At 41.3% G+C, this 18,863-nt stretch overlaps 1 protein-coding gene across 1 annotated transcript in view; it reads right to left on the reverse strand.

Annotated features, from left to right (window-relative positions):
• Positions 1 to 18,863, reverse strand: part of LOC126092299 (THO complex subunit 5 homolog) — a 170,567-nt gene that overhangs the window by 94,732 nt on the left and 56,972 nt on the right. The window contains exon 8 of the mRNA XM_049907819.1: positions 10,769 to 10,874. Within this exon, the coding sequence (XP_049763776.1) occupies positions 10,769 to 10,874 (106 nt within the window). The remainder of the gene's footprint in view (positions 1 to 10,768; positions 10,875 to 18,863) is intronic.

Genomic DNA, 18,863 nt, shown 5'->3' on the forward strand with positions numbered 1-18,863 from the left:
CTGATGGCGTGCGAACACATTCAGAGCACACAGGGACAAGTACAAAGGTGTGCACGTTAACACGTCCAGCACAGTTAAAGGGTTAATAAATCGTAATAAGAACAACATGTTTTCATGAATCTTAAATGACTCATTGCTTTAAACTGGCTTACTTTTATTACACACGAGCTACATCGCAAAATAACCAAATGCAAAAATTCTTTAACCACCAATACAATTTTTCCAGTGATTTTATTACAACAACTCGTACTAATAACGATACATCTCAAGACATTCAACATGCTGGTGCTTAGAAACCGCATATATTTATAGGGTGTAATGTATAACATAAAACCCATTGGATATGGGCTTCCGCTGAACATGACAAGTACAGTATGGCATCTTGCTTTCTGCTTGTGACATAGGGAGCGTTCTTGATTCCTACAGGTTCCACTTTATGTGGCACATTGCCAAAATAGTGCAGAACTTATTTTGTGTTTCACACGACGAAATGGCTTCTCAATGAGAAGTAGCACGAGGCATAGGTGATAAGGAGATGTAAAGAGAATGAATGATGAGTGATAGAACACCCAGGAGGATGCACGAACTGAAGCTCCAAGACAAAACCAAGAGGAAGACAAAGGGATATTTGGCTAGAAGAAGAGGGGGTGAATATTTAAGGAAAAGGAGAGGACTGGAAATGGGTGACGGTGTTAGAACAGTGGTGCGGGGTTACGGGTGATAAAGGACAAAGGGAGGCATATTGCCTGTTGGCTTCTGTATCGAATTCTTTGGCCGCTGATTGTTTCCCAATGTTTTCTATGATTCACCAGCACGAGTGGCTGGCACTGTCAAAGCTTCACCCTCCACTGCTGGTGGCAGCTTGGAGTCAAGCTCATAGCTGCAGATTATAGATACTTTTTGTGCCAACATCTGAGAACTTTTCCCTGGTTGTTACCATTGTGGTTCTCCCCTTGCTACCTGTAATGGCCGTGTACTGCAGCACAGGAATCCAGGATGCATTCACCTTGAGGCATTCCTATTTCTTGCTGAAACTATTATCATTTCTGGAATTGCTATCGCTTCCCTGAACAAGTGCCCATAGTAGCTCTTCTCAGCAGTGAGAACATCAGTGCCAGTGAATTTTATTACGTGGTCAGTGCTCCGCACAGCCAATTCCTCTACCTGTCCCAACATGCAACCCACTTACATTCTGTGATTCTCACATTGACAGATCATCCAGTCATTCCAGCACAGACTTTTTCACATATACCTGATATGCGGTATATTCCCAATACTGCAAATGGGCCCCTTTCATATTTGGCCAATATGAGACACCGTCTGATCTTTTTGATCAGTCTGACAATAGTCTTTATGCCATGTTTACAATAGTCTTTATGCCATGTTTACACAATATAGGGCCTATTCTGTCCATCACCCTGGGGATGTATGGCAGAAAGGCTGTACCTGGCATTTCTTCTTCAGATGTGTCACTTCGTTGAGTGTTCTTACACAACTGATAAATTATCCATTGCTCCTCAGAATGCTTTCCAGGTGTTGCATCTTACATCCCTGGTGCTGCTGCTCAGAGATTCATCTTGTGTGCAATATGAGCCTATTAATCATTCCTCTTTTCTGGCTCGGGTGATGATTTGGCAGTCTGTGCAGGTATTTGTCTATGTGTTGGCTTTCGACATGTACTGCGTCCACGTTCTCACCATTCCTCACAACTAGTATATCTAGAAAGGGTAGCTGTTGGTTCCTTTCTACCTCCATAGTAAATTTTATGTTGGCATGGAGACATTATATGTCTTAGGAATACACTGAGCTGTTCCTCGTCATGGCTTCACACAAAGAAGATGTCGCTAACACACCTGTACCACACCTTAAGTTTACCAGGTCCCAAGTCCAGTGCCTGTGTTTTGTAATGCTCCACAAAAAATTTGGCTACCATTCGACTAAGTGCACTACCCATGGTGACACCTTACAGTTGTTTTGCAGAAATCATCATTCTACATAAAACAGCTCACAGTAAGACATGTGTGAAAGAACTTGGTGATGTTATGCTGGAAAATGGAACCGATCTACTCCAGAGAACCATTGTGTGGCACTTTGGTAAACAAAAAAACAACATCAAAGCTGACCTGTATATAGTTTGGTCCAAGTTTCTTCAGCTTCACAATAAAATGTTCTGAATCGTTTATGTATGTGTCTTTCTTTCCCAGACATCGCTGAAGGAGAGGTGCCAAGCGTTTCACCAGTTTACAAGAAGGGGAACCAGAAATGCTTCTGATTGGTCTCAGTGGTGAGCCATACAGCTGAAGTGAAAAGGCTTCTATTGGAAGGTTCTTCAGTTTGTCTGTGGAGAGAGAAGATCCCTTGATCAACCAATGCGTATTCAGTATGATATGCTACGTCAGATCTGTGTTTAGCTTTCAGTATGTCATCAGATTTAATAGGTTCTGAATCTTCAACTTATAATCTTTGATATTCATTTACAATGGTCACAATTCCCCCATTGGCAGGCAGTGGAAACATACTTTGGTTAGCATTAAGGCTCTTCACAGCTTGTCACACTTTTTTTTCTGTTTGCAAGCTGGTGGTCTCACTTGTGCAGTATCCTCATGGGCTCAATTCACATTTCCTCAGTCTTTTCACAAAGAAGGGTTAGGTGGCCACTTTGGTGTCATAAATGATATCGTTCATAGATAAAGTTCTGGGGCTAATAGCGAAATTCTGTACGTTTTGAAGGACAGCCCAGTCCTCTGAGGTCAACGGTTGTTCATTGAGATTGATCAGTGTCAAATTTTGTGTCGAATTGTTTGTGCTCTCTGTAGGTTAGTTCAGACGTTCTTTGCACAACAGTTTTTAGAATGGATGGGGACTGCAACTGCTGTGTTCAGATGCGGGCTGAGTTGGCATCCCTTAACTCCCAGCTTCAGGCCGTGTTGGCTTCGGTCACACAGCTTGAGGCTGTTGCCAATGGGCATCACTGTGGGGGTCCGGATGGGGGTTTGCCGGGGACGGCCAGCTCGTCCCACGTATCCCCTGATCGGACTACGGCTGTGGTTGCCCGGGATATTGCCCACATTGAGGCTGACCCCTCACCTGTGGTAGAGTGGGAGGTCGTATCGAGGTGTGGCAGGGGGCAAAAGACATTCCAGTTTGCCTGACGAACCGGTTTCTGGCTCTGGCTCCGGCTGATACTGATCTTCGGCCAGACATGGCTGCTTGTCCTGTTCCAGAGGTTGCCCCCCAGTCTGCAAGATCCGGGCAGTCGCAGAGGGTGGGCTTACTGGCAGTTGGGAGCTCCAACGTCAGGCGCGTAATGGGGCCCCTTAGGGATATGGCAGCAAGAGAGGGGAACAAAACCATTGTGCACTCCGTGTGCATACTGGGGGGGGGGGAGTCATTCCAGATATGGAAAGGGTCCTTCCAGATGCCATGAAGGGTACAGGGTGCACCCATCTGCAGGTGATCGCTCATGTCGGCACCAATGATGTATGTCGCTATGGATCAGAGGAAATCCTCTCTGGCTTCCGGCAACTATCTGATTTGGTGAAGACTGCCAGTCTCGCTAGTGGGATGAAAGCAGAGCTCACCATCTGCAGCATTGTCGATAGGGCTGACTGCGGACCTTTGGTACAGAGCCGAGTGGAGGGTCTGAATCAAGGTTCTGCGACTGTGTGGGCTGCAGATTCCTCGACCTGCGCCATAGGGTGGTGGGGTTTTGGGTTCTGCTGGATAAGTCAGGAGTCCACTACACGCAACAGGTGGCTACACGGGTAGCAGGGGTTGTGTGGCGTGGACAGGGCGGTTTTTTAAGTTAGATGGCCTCGGCAAGTACAGAGAGGGCAACAGCCTCAAAGGGTGCGGGGCAAAGTCAGAACATGCGGGGACCAAGCAGCAATCGGTATTGTAATTGTAAACTGTCGAAGCTGCATTGGTAAAGTACCGGAACTTCAAGCGCTGATAGAAAGCACCGAAGCTGAAATCGTTATAGGTACGGAAAGCTGGCTGAAGCCAGAGATAAATTCTGCCAAAAATTTTACAAAGGCACAGACGGTGTTTAGAAAGGATAGATTGCATGCAACCGGTGGTGGCATGTTTATCACTGCTAGTAGTAGTTTATCCTGTAGTGAAGTTGAGGTGGATAGTTTCTGTGAATTATTATGGGTGGAGGTTACACTCACTCACCAAGTGAGCTAGGTTAATAATTGGCTCCTTTTACCGACCTCCCGACTCAGCACCATTAGTGGCAGAACAACTGAGAGAAAATCTGGAATACATTTCACATAAATAAATAGTCTTAGGTGGAGATATCAAATCACCAGATATAGACTGGTACATTCAGATGTTTAGGACGGGTGGTAGGGACAGTGCATCGAGTGACATTATACTGAGTGCACTATCCGAAAATTACCTCGAGCAATTAAATAGAGAAACGACTCGTGGAGATAATATCTTGGACCTACTGATATCAAACAGACCCGAACTTTCCACTCTGTAAGCGCAGAACAAGGAATCAGTGATCATAAGGCCGTTGCAGCATCCCTGGATATGGAAGTAAATAGGAATATAAAAAAAGGGAGGAAGGTTTATCTGTTTAGTAAGAGTAATAGAAGGCAGATTTCAGACTACCTAACAGATCAAAACGAAAATTTCTGTTCCGACACTGACAATGTTGAGTGTTTATGGAAAAAGTTCAAGGCAATCGTAAAATGCGTTTTAGACAGGTACGTGCTGAGTAAAACTGTGAGGGACGGGGAAAACCCACCGTGGTTCAACAACAAAGTTAGGAAACTACTGCAAAAGCAAAGAGAGCTTCACTGCAAGTTTAAACGCAGCCAAAACCTCTCAGACAAACAGAAGCTAAACGATGTCAAAGTTAGCATAAGGAGGACTAACCGTGAAGCGTTCAGTGAATTCGAAAGTAAAATTCTATGTACCGACTTGACAGAAAATACTAGGAAGTTCTGATCTTACGTTAAATCAGTAAGTGGCTTGAAACAGCATATCCAGACACTCAGGGATGATGATGGCATTGAAACAGAGGATGACAAGCTGAAATACTAAACACCTTTTTCCAAAGCTGTTTCACACAGGAAGACCGCACTGCAGTTCCTTCTCTAAATCCTCGCACAAACGAAATAAGTGTCCAAGGAATAGAAAAGCAACTGGAATCACTCAACTGAAGAAACTCCACTGGACCTGACAGGATACCAATTCGATTCTACACAGAGTACGCGAAAGAACTTGCCCCCTTCTAACAGCCATGTACCGCAAGTCTCTAGAGGAACGGAAGGTTCCAAATGATTGGAAAAGAGCATAGGTAGTCCCAGTCTTCAAGAAGGGTCGTCGAGCAAATACGCAAAACTATAGACCTATATCTCTGACGTCGATCTGTTGTAGAATTTTAGAATATGTTTTTGCTCACATATCATGTCGTTTCTGAAAACCCAGAATCTAATCTGTAGGAATCAACATGGATTCCAGAAACAGCGATAGTGCGAGACCCAACTCGCTTTATTTGTTCATGAGACCCAGGCACTGTCGCCTGATAAACTAAGTAAGAGCCTACGGAATATCAGACCAGCTGTGTGGCTGGATTGAAGAGTTTTTAGCAAAGAGAACACAGCATGTTGTTCTCAATGGAGAGACATCTACAGACGTTAAAGTAACCTCTGGCGTGCCACAGGGGAATGTTAAGGGACCATTGCTTTTCACAATATATATAAATGACCTAGTAGATAGTGTTGGAAGTTCCATGCGACTTTTCGTGGACGATGCTGTAGTATACAGAGAAGTTGCAGCATTAGAAAATTGTAGCGAAATGCAGGAAGATCTGCAGCGGATAGGCACTTGGTGCAGGGAGTGGCAACTGACCCTTAACATAGACAAATGTAACGTATTGCGAATACATAGAAAGAAGGATCCTTTATTGTATGATTATATGATAGCGGAACAAACACTGGTAGCAGTTACTTCTGTAAAATATCTGGGAGTATGCGTGTGGAACGATTTGAAGTGGAATGATCATATAAAATTAATTGTTGGTAAGACGGGTACCAGGTTGAGATTCATTGGGAGAGTCCTTAGAAAATGTAGTCCATCAACAAAGGAGGTGGCTTACAAAACACTCGTTCGACCTATACAGGGCTATTACAAATGATTGAAGTGATTTCATAAATTCACTGTAGCTTCATTCATTGGCATATGGTCACGACACACTACAGATACGTAGAAAAACTCAAAGTTTTGTTTGGCTGAAGCCACACTTCAGGTTTCTGCCGCCAGAGCGCTCGAGAGCGCAGTGAGACAAAATGGCGACAGGAGCCGAGAAAGCGTATGTCGTGCTTGAAATGCACTCACATCAGTCAGACATAGCAGTGCAACGACGCTTCAGGACGAAGTTCAACAAAGATCCACCAACTGCTACCTCCATTCAGGGATGGTATGCGCAGTTTAAAGCTTCTGGATGCCTCTGTAAGGGGAAATCAACAGGTCAGCCTGCAGTGAGCGAAGAAACGGTTGAACGCGTGCGGGCAAGTTTCACGCGTAGCCCGCGGAAGTCAACGAATAAAGCAAGCAGGGAGCTAAACGTACCACAGCCGACGGTTTGGAAAATCTTACAGAAAAGGCTAAAGCAGAAGCCTTACTGTTTACAATTGCTACAAGCCCTGACACCCGATGACAAAGTCAACGCTTAGAATTTTCGGCGCGGTTGCAACAGCTCATGGAAGAGGATGTGTTCAGTGCGAAACTTGTTTTCAGTGATGAAGCAACATTTTTTTCTTAATGGTGAAGTGAACAGACACATTGTGCGAATCTGGGCGGTAGAGAATCCTCACGCATTCGTGCAGCAAATTCGCAATTCACCAAAAGTTAACGTGTTTTGTGCAATCTCACGGTTTAAAGTTTACGGCCCCTTTTTCTTCTGCGAAAAAAACGTTACAGGACACGTGTATCTGGACATGCTGTAAAATTGGCTCATGCCACAACTGGAGACCGACAGCGCCAACTTCATCTTTCAACAGGATGGTGCTCCACCGCACTTCCATCATGATGTTCGGCATTTCTTAAACAGGAGATTGGAAAACTGATGGATCGGTCGTGGTGGAGATCATGATCAGCAATTCATGTCATGGCCTCCACGCTCTCCCAACTTACCCCATGCGATTTCTTTCTGTGGGGTTATGTGAAAGATTCAGTGTTTAAACCTCCTCTACCAAGAAACGTGCCAGAACTGCGAGCTCGCATCAACGATGCTTTTGAACTCATTGATGGGGACATGCTGCGCTGAGTGTGGGAGGAACTTGATTATCGGCTTGATGTCTGCCAAGTCACTAAAGGGGCACATATCGAACATTTGTGAATGCCTAAAAAAACTTTTTGAGTTTTTGTATGTGTGTGCAAAGCATTGTGAAAATATCTCAAATAATAAAGTTATTGTAGAGCTGTGAAATCGCTTCAATCATTTGTAATAACCCTGTACTTGAGTATCGCTCATCAGTGTGGGATCCGTACCATGTCGGGTTGACGGAGGAGATAGAGAAGATCCAAAGAAGAGCGGCGCGTTTCGTCACAGGGATATTTGGTAAGCGTGATAGCGTTATGGAGATGATTAGCAAACTCCAGTGGCATACTCTGCAAGAGAAGCGCTCTGCATCGCGGTGTAGCTTGCTGTCCAGGTTTCGAGAGGGTGCGTTTCTGGATGAGGTATCGAATATATTGCTTCCCCCTACTTATACCTCCCGAGGAGATCACAAATGTAAAATTAGAGAGATTCGAGTGCACGGAGGCTTTCCGGCAGTCGTTCTTCCCGCGGACCATACGCGACTGGAACCGGAAAGGGAGGTGATGACAGTGGCCCGTAAAGTGCCCTCCGCCACACACAGTTGGGTGGCTTGCGGAGTATAAATGTAGATGTAGATCAGGGTGCATTACATGTCAGGAATCAGCTTATCAAACTGCTTTTTGTATCTTGGAAATTTTCTCTTCTGTTGCTCAGTGCAATGGATGAGTTCATGTTTCATGTTCCTATGCTGCATGCTGCCACTTAGTTGATAGCAAATGTCCAAAATTGGCCCATCAGTCTTGTGAAGTCTCTCCATGTTGCATGAATTCACTCAGGATGAACATCTCATCCCATTCAGTCATAAATACAATGTGCCTGGCAGTGGTGATTAGGCGTTTACATTTCAGGAACTTTGTTGTGGTCCCTTCGTCCATCCATTTCAGCACCACAATACAAAGGCGAGAAACGACAGCAAACAGACTTTCTTCTTCCGTCATTGGTCAAGGCTTTGGTACAATCTTGAAATCTCTTCCCCATATAGGCATAGTACAAAGATGTTGAGGTTTTCATTGGCACTTGCTGGCATATTGGGTGTTGGCTTATGTTTTGGGTGCTTCAATCGATGTTCACTTGACAATTTTTCTGCTGTTTCACCAGCATGAGTAGCTCACACTGTCGAAGCTTCTTCCTCCACTGCTGATGGTAGACTAGGCTCATGGCTGAAGAGTAAGCATTACCTGTTGCATGAATGTCTGAAGTCTTTTCGTGGACATCGCCGCTGTGGCGCTCTCCTTTCTACCTGCAACAGTGATTCACTGCAGCATGGAATCCAGGATCTATTCACCTTGTCTTGAGGCTTTCCTCTTTTTCATTGAAACTACTGATCCATACTTAGCAGTCATATACAACCACTCATATGCCGAAATATCCTTACTTAAAGACAAGACAGTTGGACAGGTCACAAATACTCAAGAAAGGAAAGAAGAGTAACATGCTGAAATACAGACCAGTCACTGATGTCAATTTGAGGTAGGAAATGAACACATACTATGTTTGAAAATTATGAATTACCTCAAAGTAAATGCTCTACTGACACAGTGCTAGCCGAAAATAGTATTCTCGTGAAACACAACAAGTTCTTTATTCACACGAAGTAATGGGTGCTACTGACTCGTAATGTCAAACTGATTCCACACTTATAGAATTTCAGAAGACATTTGATACCATTCCTTACAAGTGACTTCTAATCAAACTCAATGCTTAAGGAGTATTGTCTCAATTGTATGACTGAATTTGTTTTCCTATCAGAAAGGTCACAGTTCATAGCAATTGACAGAAAGTCATTATGTAAACTAGAAGCGATGTCTGGCATTCCCCAAGTGGTAGATGCCCTCTGCTCTTCCTAATCTACATAAACAACTTAGAGGACAATCTGAGCAGCCCTCTTAGATTGTCTGCAGATGATAATGCCATTTGCCATTGCATAAAGTCATCAGAAGACCAAAACCAACTGGAAAAGATTCATATAAAACAACTGTATGGTGATAAAGTGGCAAATGACTCTAAATAATGAAAAGCGTGAGGTCATTCACAAGGATACTAAAAGAAATCTGTGAAACTTCAGTTACATGATAAATCACACAGATCAAAAGGCCGTTAATTCAACTAAATACCTAGGGATTACAGTTATAGAGAAGCTAAATTCGATCAATCACCACATAATGTTGGGGGAAGGTGAACTAAGGACTTTGTTTTATTGGGAGAACACTCTGAAGATACAACATGTCTACTAAAGAGATTGCCTACACTACACTTGTCAGTCCTTTCATTTGGTACTGCAGTACAGTATAGGATCCTTACCAGACAGGACTGACAAAGGCCATCCAAAAATTTACAAAGAAGAGTAGTTTGTTTTGAATTATCACAAAATGGGGAAGAAAGTGTCACGGATATGATACTGTACATGAGTTGGTGTTGCAATCATTGAAAAAAAGCATTTTTCATTATGGAGAGATCCTTTCAAAACCAACTTTCTCCTCCGAATGTGAAAATATTTTGTTGATGCCAAATGATCATCATAATAAAATAAGACAAATCAGAACTTGCACAGAAATGTTTAAGTGTTTGTTTTTACCATGCGCTGTTTGACAGTGAAACAGTACAGAAACAGTCTGTGAATTACAGGGTAGATGTGTAGATGTGGCTGTAGAGTGTTGTATCTGAGTTTCTATGGCTTCCCTGAACAAGCTAGTGTGGTAGTTCTTCTCCACTGCAAGAACCTGTGTGTCGGTGAATTTTATTACATGTTTGGTCTCACCCAGCATTTACTCCACCATGGCTGATTTCTTCACCTATGGCAGAGTATGCACTGGGTGAGAACAATCACATAATGAACTTTACCAACACAGAGGTTCTTATGGTGGATAACAGCAACAATACCCACTTATTCAGAGATACCATAGAAAATTACAACCATGTCAAAATTTTCAAGAAGGAAGAGGAAAGCCTTAAGGTGAGTGGATCCTGGATTTATATACTGCAGTGAACAACCGTTAGAGGTAGTACGGGGAGAACCACAGCTGTAATGACCAGAGAAAAGCCCTCCAATGTCACCACCAGCAATGAAGGGTGAAGCTTTGACAACACTATCTACTTGCGCTGGCAAAATGTCAGAAAAATTGTCGGCCGAAGAACCCGAGACAGAAACCAACAGGCAATGGAAACACTTGACCATGAAAGCTACAACAATTTCGAAAAAGGAAGGCTTATGTGCAAAGCTGACCTGGCCAATGTCAGGAAACTGTTGTTATTGTTGCTACAGCTGATGATGATAATTACAGCACGCTAATACTTCAATAAACAGGGGAGTAACAAGGATTCACTGCACAGTATGCACTGGATAAATAATTATATTGGTTACAAAGGTAAAATAGTTGAAAAGACAAAAACAAGAAGTACCATCAACTAGAGTAAATAGTTCATTAAACTTACCCTGCACATATTCCATGAATGGCATGTGAAAGATTAACTTGGGGTTTTACTGTAACAACATGCAAGTTCACCAAATAACTGAAGTTTAACGACAGGCTGTTTCCATCTAAAAAAGTGAAATGCATAGATTATTAAAGTGTTAAGTTTATTTATATATTTTCACATTTCTAGACAAGTTGACAGTTCCACATAGTGCACACTATATTGATGGCCGACCCAGTCATGAGCAGCAAATATATTGTGAATACCACCCGGACTGAGAAGTACTACCAGTACTGTGCCACTATTTATAATTGAGATAGATTCCCATCTCCCATGATGCCTTTTAATGCACATATATTTTGCCATGTCCGTGCCACTAATCCTGAGCTGACCTCCTCTGTTGTCATCTGGTGCTGCCAGATGATTATTAACAAGATCGTAATAAACTGGTTACTAGACCCTACTCCTTGTTTAAACTGGAACTTTGCTGATGTCCTTGACATCTCTCTTCTAATGCTCTGTGTCTGCTGCACATTTATGTGGAATGTAATACATAATATAATATCCATTATACAGCAGACCTAGTTTTATTGGCAGGAGTTCAATGCTGCTTGTGCCCCCCCCCCCCCCCCCACACACACACATCAAATTTCATCTACCCTGTCTCTCCACAGATGGTGCCAGCATAAGTAAGGTAGGTGACACCTAAATTTTCTTTGTCAGACTCATTCTCTTAATTGGGCTACAAACGACGACACAACACAACAATACTGTTCAGTCTGGTCCCAGACTGGACACGGTAGTAGGCACAGTAAGACCATTGTTTGGACCACATCAGACAGAGAACAAAACTAGGTGCCATCTACATATTGTGCACAAAATGGAACCCTTAACTCGCCTAGAAAGATAAAAATCATAGTCTGTTACAGAAAATATTGCTCAGGAATTTTAATGTTAAATGTGTTCAGACTTATTACAGTTACAATGGACAAATGTTAATATTTAAACTATAGAACAAGAAATTTTTCTTCATGTATGCACAAGCTTCTTTTTTTCCAGAACTAATTACCAGCTTACAATCTACTGCATCTGGCATGACCAGTTTGAGTGACATTTAGTAGTATTGTGCAGCTTCGCTGAAGGAGGACAGCTGTGATTCTGCACACAGACTGCTGTTGTGGTACAGGATTTTTATTGAAAGTTGCCTTTCAACATTTTGGGGACTGTGACAGATCTCCTTATATTACCATCTGACAAGCAGAATTTCCTTGTCATAAATAAGTGGACTTTTGGCATATTTATTACACAAGAGATTAAAATTAAAAGGTCTTTTTAATTTATGAATCATGTGACTGGTTTTGATCCTTGTAGAATCACACTGCAGTGGTTATCGGCACTACATAGTGGGCTGCTCCTTGCCATACTGTCTCCAGCCATCATTATTTACTCCTGTTTTGTTAGTTGTGAAGGTGATCAACTGGATAAAACATGAATTTAGGCAACAGACCCATTATGACGTCCAAAGTCTAAGTGACGTTAACAAAAAAAAAATTTCTTAGTGACTTTGTGGCTACAAAGTGACCATTTACATAAGTTTTTATATTTATATTTATCTTAATTCTGGGTTTGAATTTATTACCTATAAAGCTTTCTTGCTTATGGACTATCTAATTAAGGAGTCTATCTTAGAGGGATTGTAGCTTCAATTTAAGCAACTCTACAGTCTGGGGTTCAATTTACCAAGTGTTTGCCAGCCACTGATTTGTAAAAATCACATAATACAGGGGTAGTGTTCATACAGGCAGAATGCACTTCTTAAATGAGAGCCATGATCCCTGTCATATGGGCTTCCTAATTAGACAGTGCCAGAGACCAGAAACCTTTATACGGTTTGCTGCAATCACAGTGGGGAAAAAAAAAAAAACTTATATTAGAGAATGGGACACAGGGGGAATGAAAAACAGAGTGCACAGTTGACCACTACCTCACAACCTGCAATGAAAACATCCTTGACTTTTACTGTAGCACATCCTTATATAACTTTTTCTGCTACGACTGTGACTTCCAGAACAAATCTTTTGGTTACTTTGTTTGTATTTCTTGGCTTCTCCATCTTTCTGAAATGTAATTACGAATGAATAAGCAGAAAAATAATTGAGGTAGTCCACACCACTGTATTTTGAGACTCACTGTTTATTTTAGAAAATCTGCTACAAAAATGTGAATGTGCCTCTCTCTGCATCTGCTCAGCTTTAGAACTTTCAGGAAAAGATAAATTTATCTGCTTTTCCTGTTTTCATTTGTTTCATGACAACTGAAAATTAAATAGTGACAGAGGAAAAAACTGCTAAAGTGAGCATGTTATTGATATTAAAGAATATTTGATGAGAAAAAAAGATGATAAACATTAGATAAAACCACAAAACTAAAAGTGAAGAATTATGTCGCAGCCAGGGGTGGTGTGACATACTACAATATGATTAAGGTGGCAATGGCAGCTGTCAAAATATAAAATATTTTGCAGATAACTGGAACCACCTACTACGAGAGAGAGAGAGAGAGAGAGAGAGAGAGAGAAGATTAAGGCTCAATGCTCTATCAAGATTATTAAATGTTACTTTTTTTTTTTAAGGAAGAATATATTTTCTTTATTGTTTGTAAAGAGCCAGTTTCCTGTGCATTTGTTTTTCTTTTTCCTTTAATACGAGGGCTATCCACAAAGTACATTACATTTTCGTTTGTGTCCGTTAGGGGCGGGGCTAGCGTGGCCATCTTGGTGTCATGGCATTCCGCCGCTCAGTCGGCATCCTGCCTTGCTAGTGAGAGGTTCGTGCTGCACTCCATTGAGTTACCGTATTTACTCGAATCTAAGCCGCACTTTTTTTCCGGTTTTTGTAATCCAAAAAACCACCTGCGGCTTAGAATCGAGTGCAAAGCAAGCGGAAGTTCAAAAAATGTTGGTGGGTGCCGCCACAACTAACTTCTGCCGTCGAATATATGTAGTGCTACACAGGCATGCTTTGTAGGCACCAAAACCTCTGCGTCAGTAAATAAATTTAAAAAAAAGGTGGAAGACGAGCTTTTTTCCCTGCCCTGAGTTTTGACCACTGCATTTTCATACATTATCCAACGAAGTAAATACAAATTACGTATTGTTCATCTTCGAATGTAGCAGCATTTCAATGTACTACGAAAATCTGGCTGGCAACACTGTTTGGGATGTTTGTCAATATGGCCAATTCTACATTCTGAATTTTTTCGTACCTGTGAGAAGAGATGGTTGCTAATAGGAACTTTTATGAAGTATTCTCTTCACCGTAAGAATAATACGAATATAAACATTTTGCCGTGTATTGTTTTGTGTTTGCTGCTATTTCATTTAAATCCTGTCTGCCTAATAAACTACGAAACGAGAGTGAGACAACGGCAAACGCGGAAGAATATACATATCATGTCATGTTTATATTCGTATTATTCTTATGCCTAATAGTGATAGTCAGAAATGAAGCACGGCAATTGACTAGATTTTTAAATCTAAGATGACTCTAATTTCTGTGCAGAATGTAATGTACTAAAGAGGCGTCTGCAAAGATTTTCAAACAGAGAAAAGTTTTCGCTAAACCCTTGTTCAGAACATCTTCTATCATACACAGTCTATTATTTCGTTCTTGTTGATCAATATCAAAGAAAGCAGCAGTCTAAGTAACAACAAATAGCAGTCTCTTGCCATTGTTTCACTTATGAGACAATCCCCCCCCACCCCCCCCCCACCCCCTCTCTCTCTCTCTCTCTCTCTCTCTCTCTCTCTCTCTCTCTCTCTCTCCCCCTCTTTTTTTTAAAGCGGTGGTAGCGCGCTCAAAAGCAAGCAATGCTGCGAGCTGCGACAGGCCGTAAACACGCACTATCAGAATGCAACAAACAATGTACGACACAGTACAGTAATACATTTTCAGCTTAGAGTGACGTAAACACCTATAACAAAGAAAACGGCGCTTATCAGATCAAAGAAAAATAATCAATCAATTCAAACCAGACGAAGCACGTGAAAAAGGAAAGGTACCGGTATAAATACAGACGGAGAGCCTGACGCATAGCAATGGCTACCTGGTAAAGCTTAACTGCTAAGCTTACGACTCGAACCAAACTACTGTAGCTGTATTGTCATTCATTTGACCTAAATTGTCTCTCATATTACAATGGACCAACTTTGTTCCGATTTGGAGATGCGGCCTAAAACTTTTCTCTCCCCTTGAATTTCGAGTCTCAAATTTCAGGTGCGGCTTAGATTCGGGAAATTTTTTTTTCCTCGATTTCGAGTCTCATTTTTCAGGTGCGGCTTAGATTCGGGTGCGGCTTACATTCGAGTAAATACGGTACTGTGACAGTTTGAAATGTCAGCATTAATTGAAAATGCCGCGAAATGTGAAGTGCGTGCTGTAATAAGGTTTCTGACTGCAAAAAACTGTACATCAATAGAAATCTATCAGCAGCTTTGTGAAGTGTATGGGGACAACATAATCACTGAAGGTGGAGTGCGTCAACGGGTCATAAAATTTAAAAATGACCGAACTAACATTCACAACGAAGAGCCAAGTGGAAGACCCAGCATAGTGACTGCCGAACTTGTCGAAAAAGTCGATGCCGCGGTCCGTGAAAATCGTAATTTCACAATAATGGAACTCTCTATGAATTTTCCACAAATTTCACGAAGTTTATTGCACGAAATCATTACCGAAAAGCTTGGTTACCACAAGTTTTGTGCAAGATGGATACCAAAAATCTTGACAGAGATTCACAAAAATCAGCGAATGGCTGCAGCGTTAACGTTTTTGGATGCTTACGAGAAAGATGGCGACTCATTACTCGATCGCATCGTTACTGGTGACGAAACATGGGTTAAGCATGTGAACTGCGAGACAAAATTGCAGTCAATGCAGTGGGGGCACACAAATTCCCCCCAAAAACCCAAGAAATGCGTGCAGACAATGTCGGCAAGGAAGGTGATGGCGACTGTCTTTTGGGACAGAAAAAGTGTGATTTTTGTGGATTTCCTGGAAAGAGGCACTACAATAAACTTTCAAAGGTATTGCCAAACTCTGTACAACCTCAGAAGAGCAATACAAAACAAGCGCGGGGGAAAGTTGGGCTCAAAGATCTTGCTGATTCACGACAACGCCCGGGCCCACACGACAAATGCCACCCGTTAAGTTCTCGAATCTTTTAAGTGGGAGTTGTTTCCTCATCCGCCGTACAGTCCCGACCTGGCACCAAGTGACTTCCACTTATTCCCAGCAATGAAGAAGTGGTTGGCTATGCAGCGTTTTGATGACGACGCACAGCTTCAAGAAGAGGTAACCATGTGGTTGAAGGCACAGGCGGCCAAATTTTACGACGAAGGAATTTCCAAGCTCGTCCATCGTTATGATAAGTGTCTTAATTTAAATGGCAACTATGTAGAAAAGTAGTATTTAAGTGTGGCTTTCATCTGTATATAATAAAAAAATTTCCAATACTTTATTTATTTTTAATTCCAAAATGTAATGTACTTTGTGGATAGCCCTTGTAGTTTGTGTATAAGGAAGAACAAAAATTCCACACAACAGCTAAGTGTTCAATGAAATGTAACAATAATAATTACTGTATTTTGAGACACCGTAGGGAAATTTATTGATGGTCAGTGATATTGAAATGGTCTGTTGCATGTGCAAGTTGTGTTTCAATTACACTGTTTGCTGGTTTAGAGCTTTCATAATTACTTTAGGCCTATCCACTCCCTGTGCTGAAAATTTTGGTTTTTGCTATTGTATAATTTGTAACAGATAGGATCCAACGAAGTCAGCAGGTCATTGTGAAGAGATGTAATAACTGAACATGTATTTCATTCAGTCATTAATTTGTCTTTGCTCATAGCAATCAGAAATCCTGAGACTAAAGGCCGATCATTTTAATTTATCTTGTATTAAATTCATGCAAGAGATGTGTGAATGAGTTTCTCAACAATGTTGATGTCGGTCTTTGCCCTTGTCAAACACAGGCCCCTGTTTAATAATTAGATGGTCCACTGTATTACAATGACGTGTTGTTCTCCAGTGAAATTACAAGAGTAAAGTAAAACGGACATGTAACATGTCAAACTGGAGAAGGAAACTGGCCATACCCTTTGAAATGAATCACCACAGCATTTGTCTCACGTCATTTAGGAAACCTAAATCTCGATGGCTGGGTTAGGATTCAAACTACCACTCTTGGATACGAGCCTGGGGTTTTACCACTACACTGCCTGCTTCAATAGCCAGACATAAAGAAATTTGCGCTTCAGTGCTACTGTTGTTTCCAATTTCTGACATACTGTAACAGTAAACTCTGTAAATGAATAAATCAATGACAAGCTTCTGCCCTGAAAGTTACCTAAAGGAGATTCGAAGACGTTGACCCCAAGTTATTTCCATAGTACAATTTTGGAAATACTTCTGCTTTACTGTTGTAAAATGGAAGGTGCTATATGAATAACAACCTCAGAAATGGGTCAAATAATGAACCAAAAGCTATGCCAATAGCGACCTATCTTCAACTGGAGGCTACTCGAAATGATTAAGTTTCTTAACATAAAGTACACCACTTATTTTGACAATATTATGAAAAGGATAGATTGCTGTTCATTACGTAGAGGAGATGTTGAGCTGCAGACAGGCACAACAAGACTGCTAAACATGTGAGCTTGCAGTCAAAAGGACTTATTCTGAAGTATACAACACACGCACATTCACACAAGCACATCTCAAATAAATGTGACCTTGTCTCTGGCACTGACACTGTACTGTGAGTGTTTAATCATTTCACTGATGCTCATCAGTTTTTGAAGAATATGAACCTTTCCATACCTTAAGACAGAATTAATAATTACAAGCAGATGTAGCACAACCTAACAGCAATATAGTTTAATCTGTGTACAAAAGTACCTTGTGAAAAATGATGCACTGTGTTTAAGTACAAGCCAATACTTTGCTTGTAATTGTATTTAATCTAAAAGAGTATTGCCTTATAAGGAAATAATTATTTCACCTCAGATTACTTGAATGTTTCTGATAATTCTTCACACATACAGCGAAAAACTTTTTCTTTGGCAATGACTTCAATTTTAAGTATTACATTGAGAAGTAATCAATACCCAAACAGCATTTTTTCACTTTCTTTAATAAATGTACCTACATCTACGTGATTACTCTGCTATTCACAATAAAGTGCCTGGCAGACGGTTCAATGAACCACCTTCATGCTGTCTCTCTACCACTCTACTCTCAAACGGCACGCAGGAAAAACAAGCACTTAAATTTTTCTGTGTGAGCCCTGATTTCTCTTATTTTATCATGATGATCATTTCTCCCTATGTAGGTGGGTGCCAACAGAATGTTTTCGCAATCAGAGGAGAAAACTGGTGATTGAAATTTCATGGGAAGATCCCGTCGCAATGAAAAACGCCTTTGTTTTAATGATTGCCACTACAATTCATGTATCATGTCTGTGAGACTATCTCCGCTATTTCGCGATAACACAAAATGAGCTGCCCTTCTTTGTACTTTTTCGATGTCATCCGTCAGTCCCACCTGATGCGGATCCCACACCTGTCAGCAATACTCCAGAATAGGGCGGACAAGCATAGTGTAAGCAGTCTCTTTGGTAGACATGTTGCAACTTCTAAGTATTTTGCCAATGAATCACGGTCTTTGGTTTGCTCTACCCACAATATTATCTATGAGATCGTTCCAATTTAGGTTATTTGTAATTGTAATCCCTAAGTATTTAGTTGAATTTACAGCCCTCAAATTTGTGTGACTTGTTGTGTAATCAAAATTTAGCTGACTCCTTTTAGTACTCATGTGAATAACTTCACACTTTTCTTTATTTAGGGTCAATTGCCACTCTTCACACCATACAGATATCTTATCTAAATCATTTTGCAAGTCGTTTTGATCATCTGATGACTTTACAAGATGGTAAATGATAGCTTCATCTGCAAACAATCTAAGACAGCTACGCAGATTGTCTCCTATGTCATTAATATAGATCAGAAACAATAGAGGGCCTATAACACTTCCTTGGGGATGCTGGATAT

The sequence above is a fragment of the Schistocerca cancellata genome, chromosome 7, assembly GCF_023864275.1.
Source record: "Schistocerca cancellata isolate TAMUIC-IGC-003103 chromosome 7, iqSchCanc2.1, whole genome shotgun sequence".
Classification (NCBI taxonomy): domain Eukaryota; kingdom Metazoa; phylum Arthropoda; class Insecta; order Orthoptera; family Acrididae; genus Schistocerca; species Schistocerca cancellata.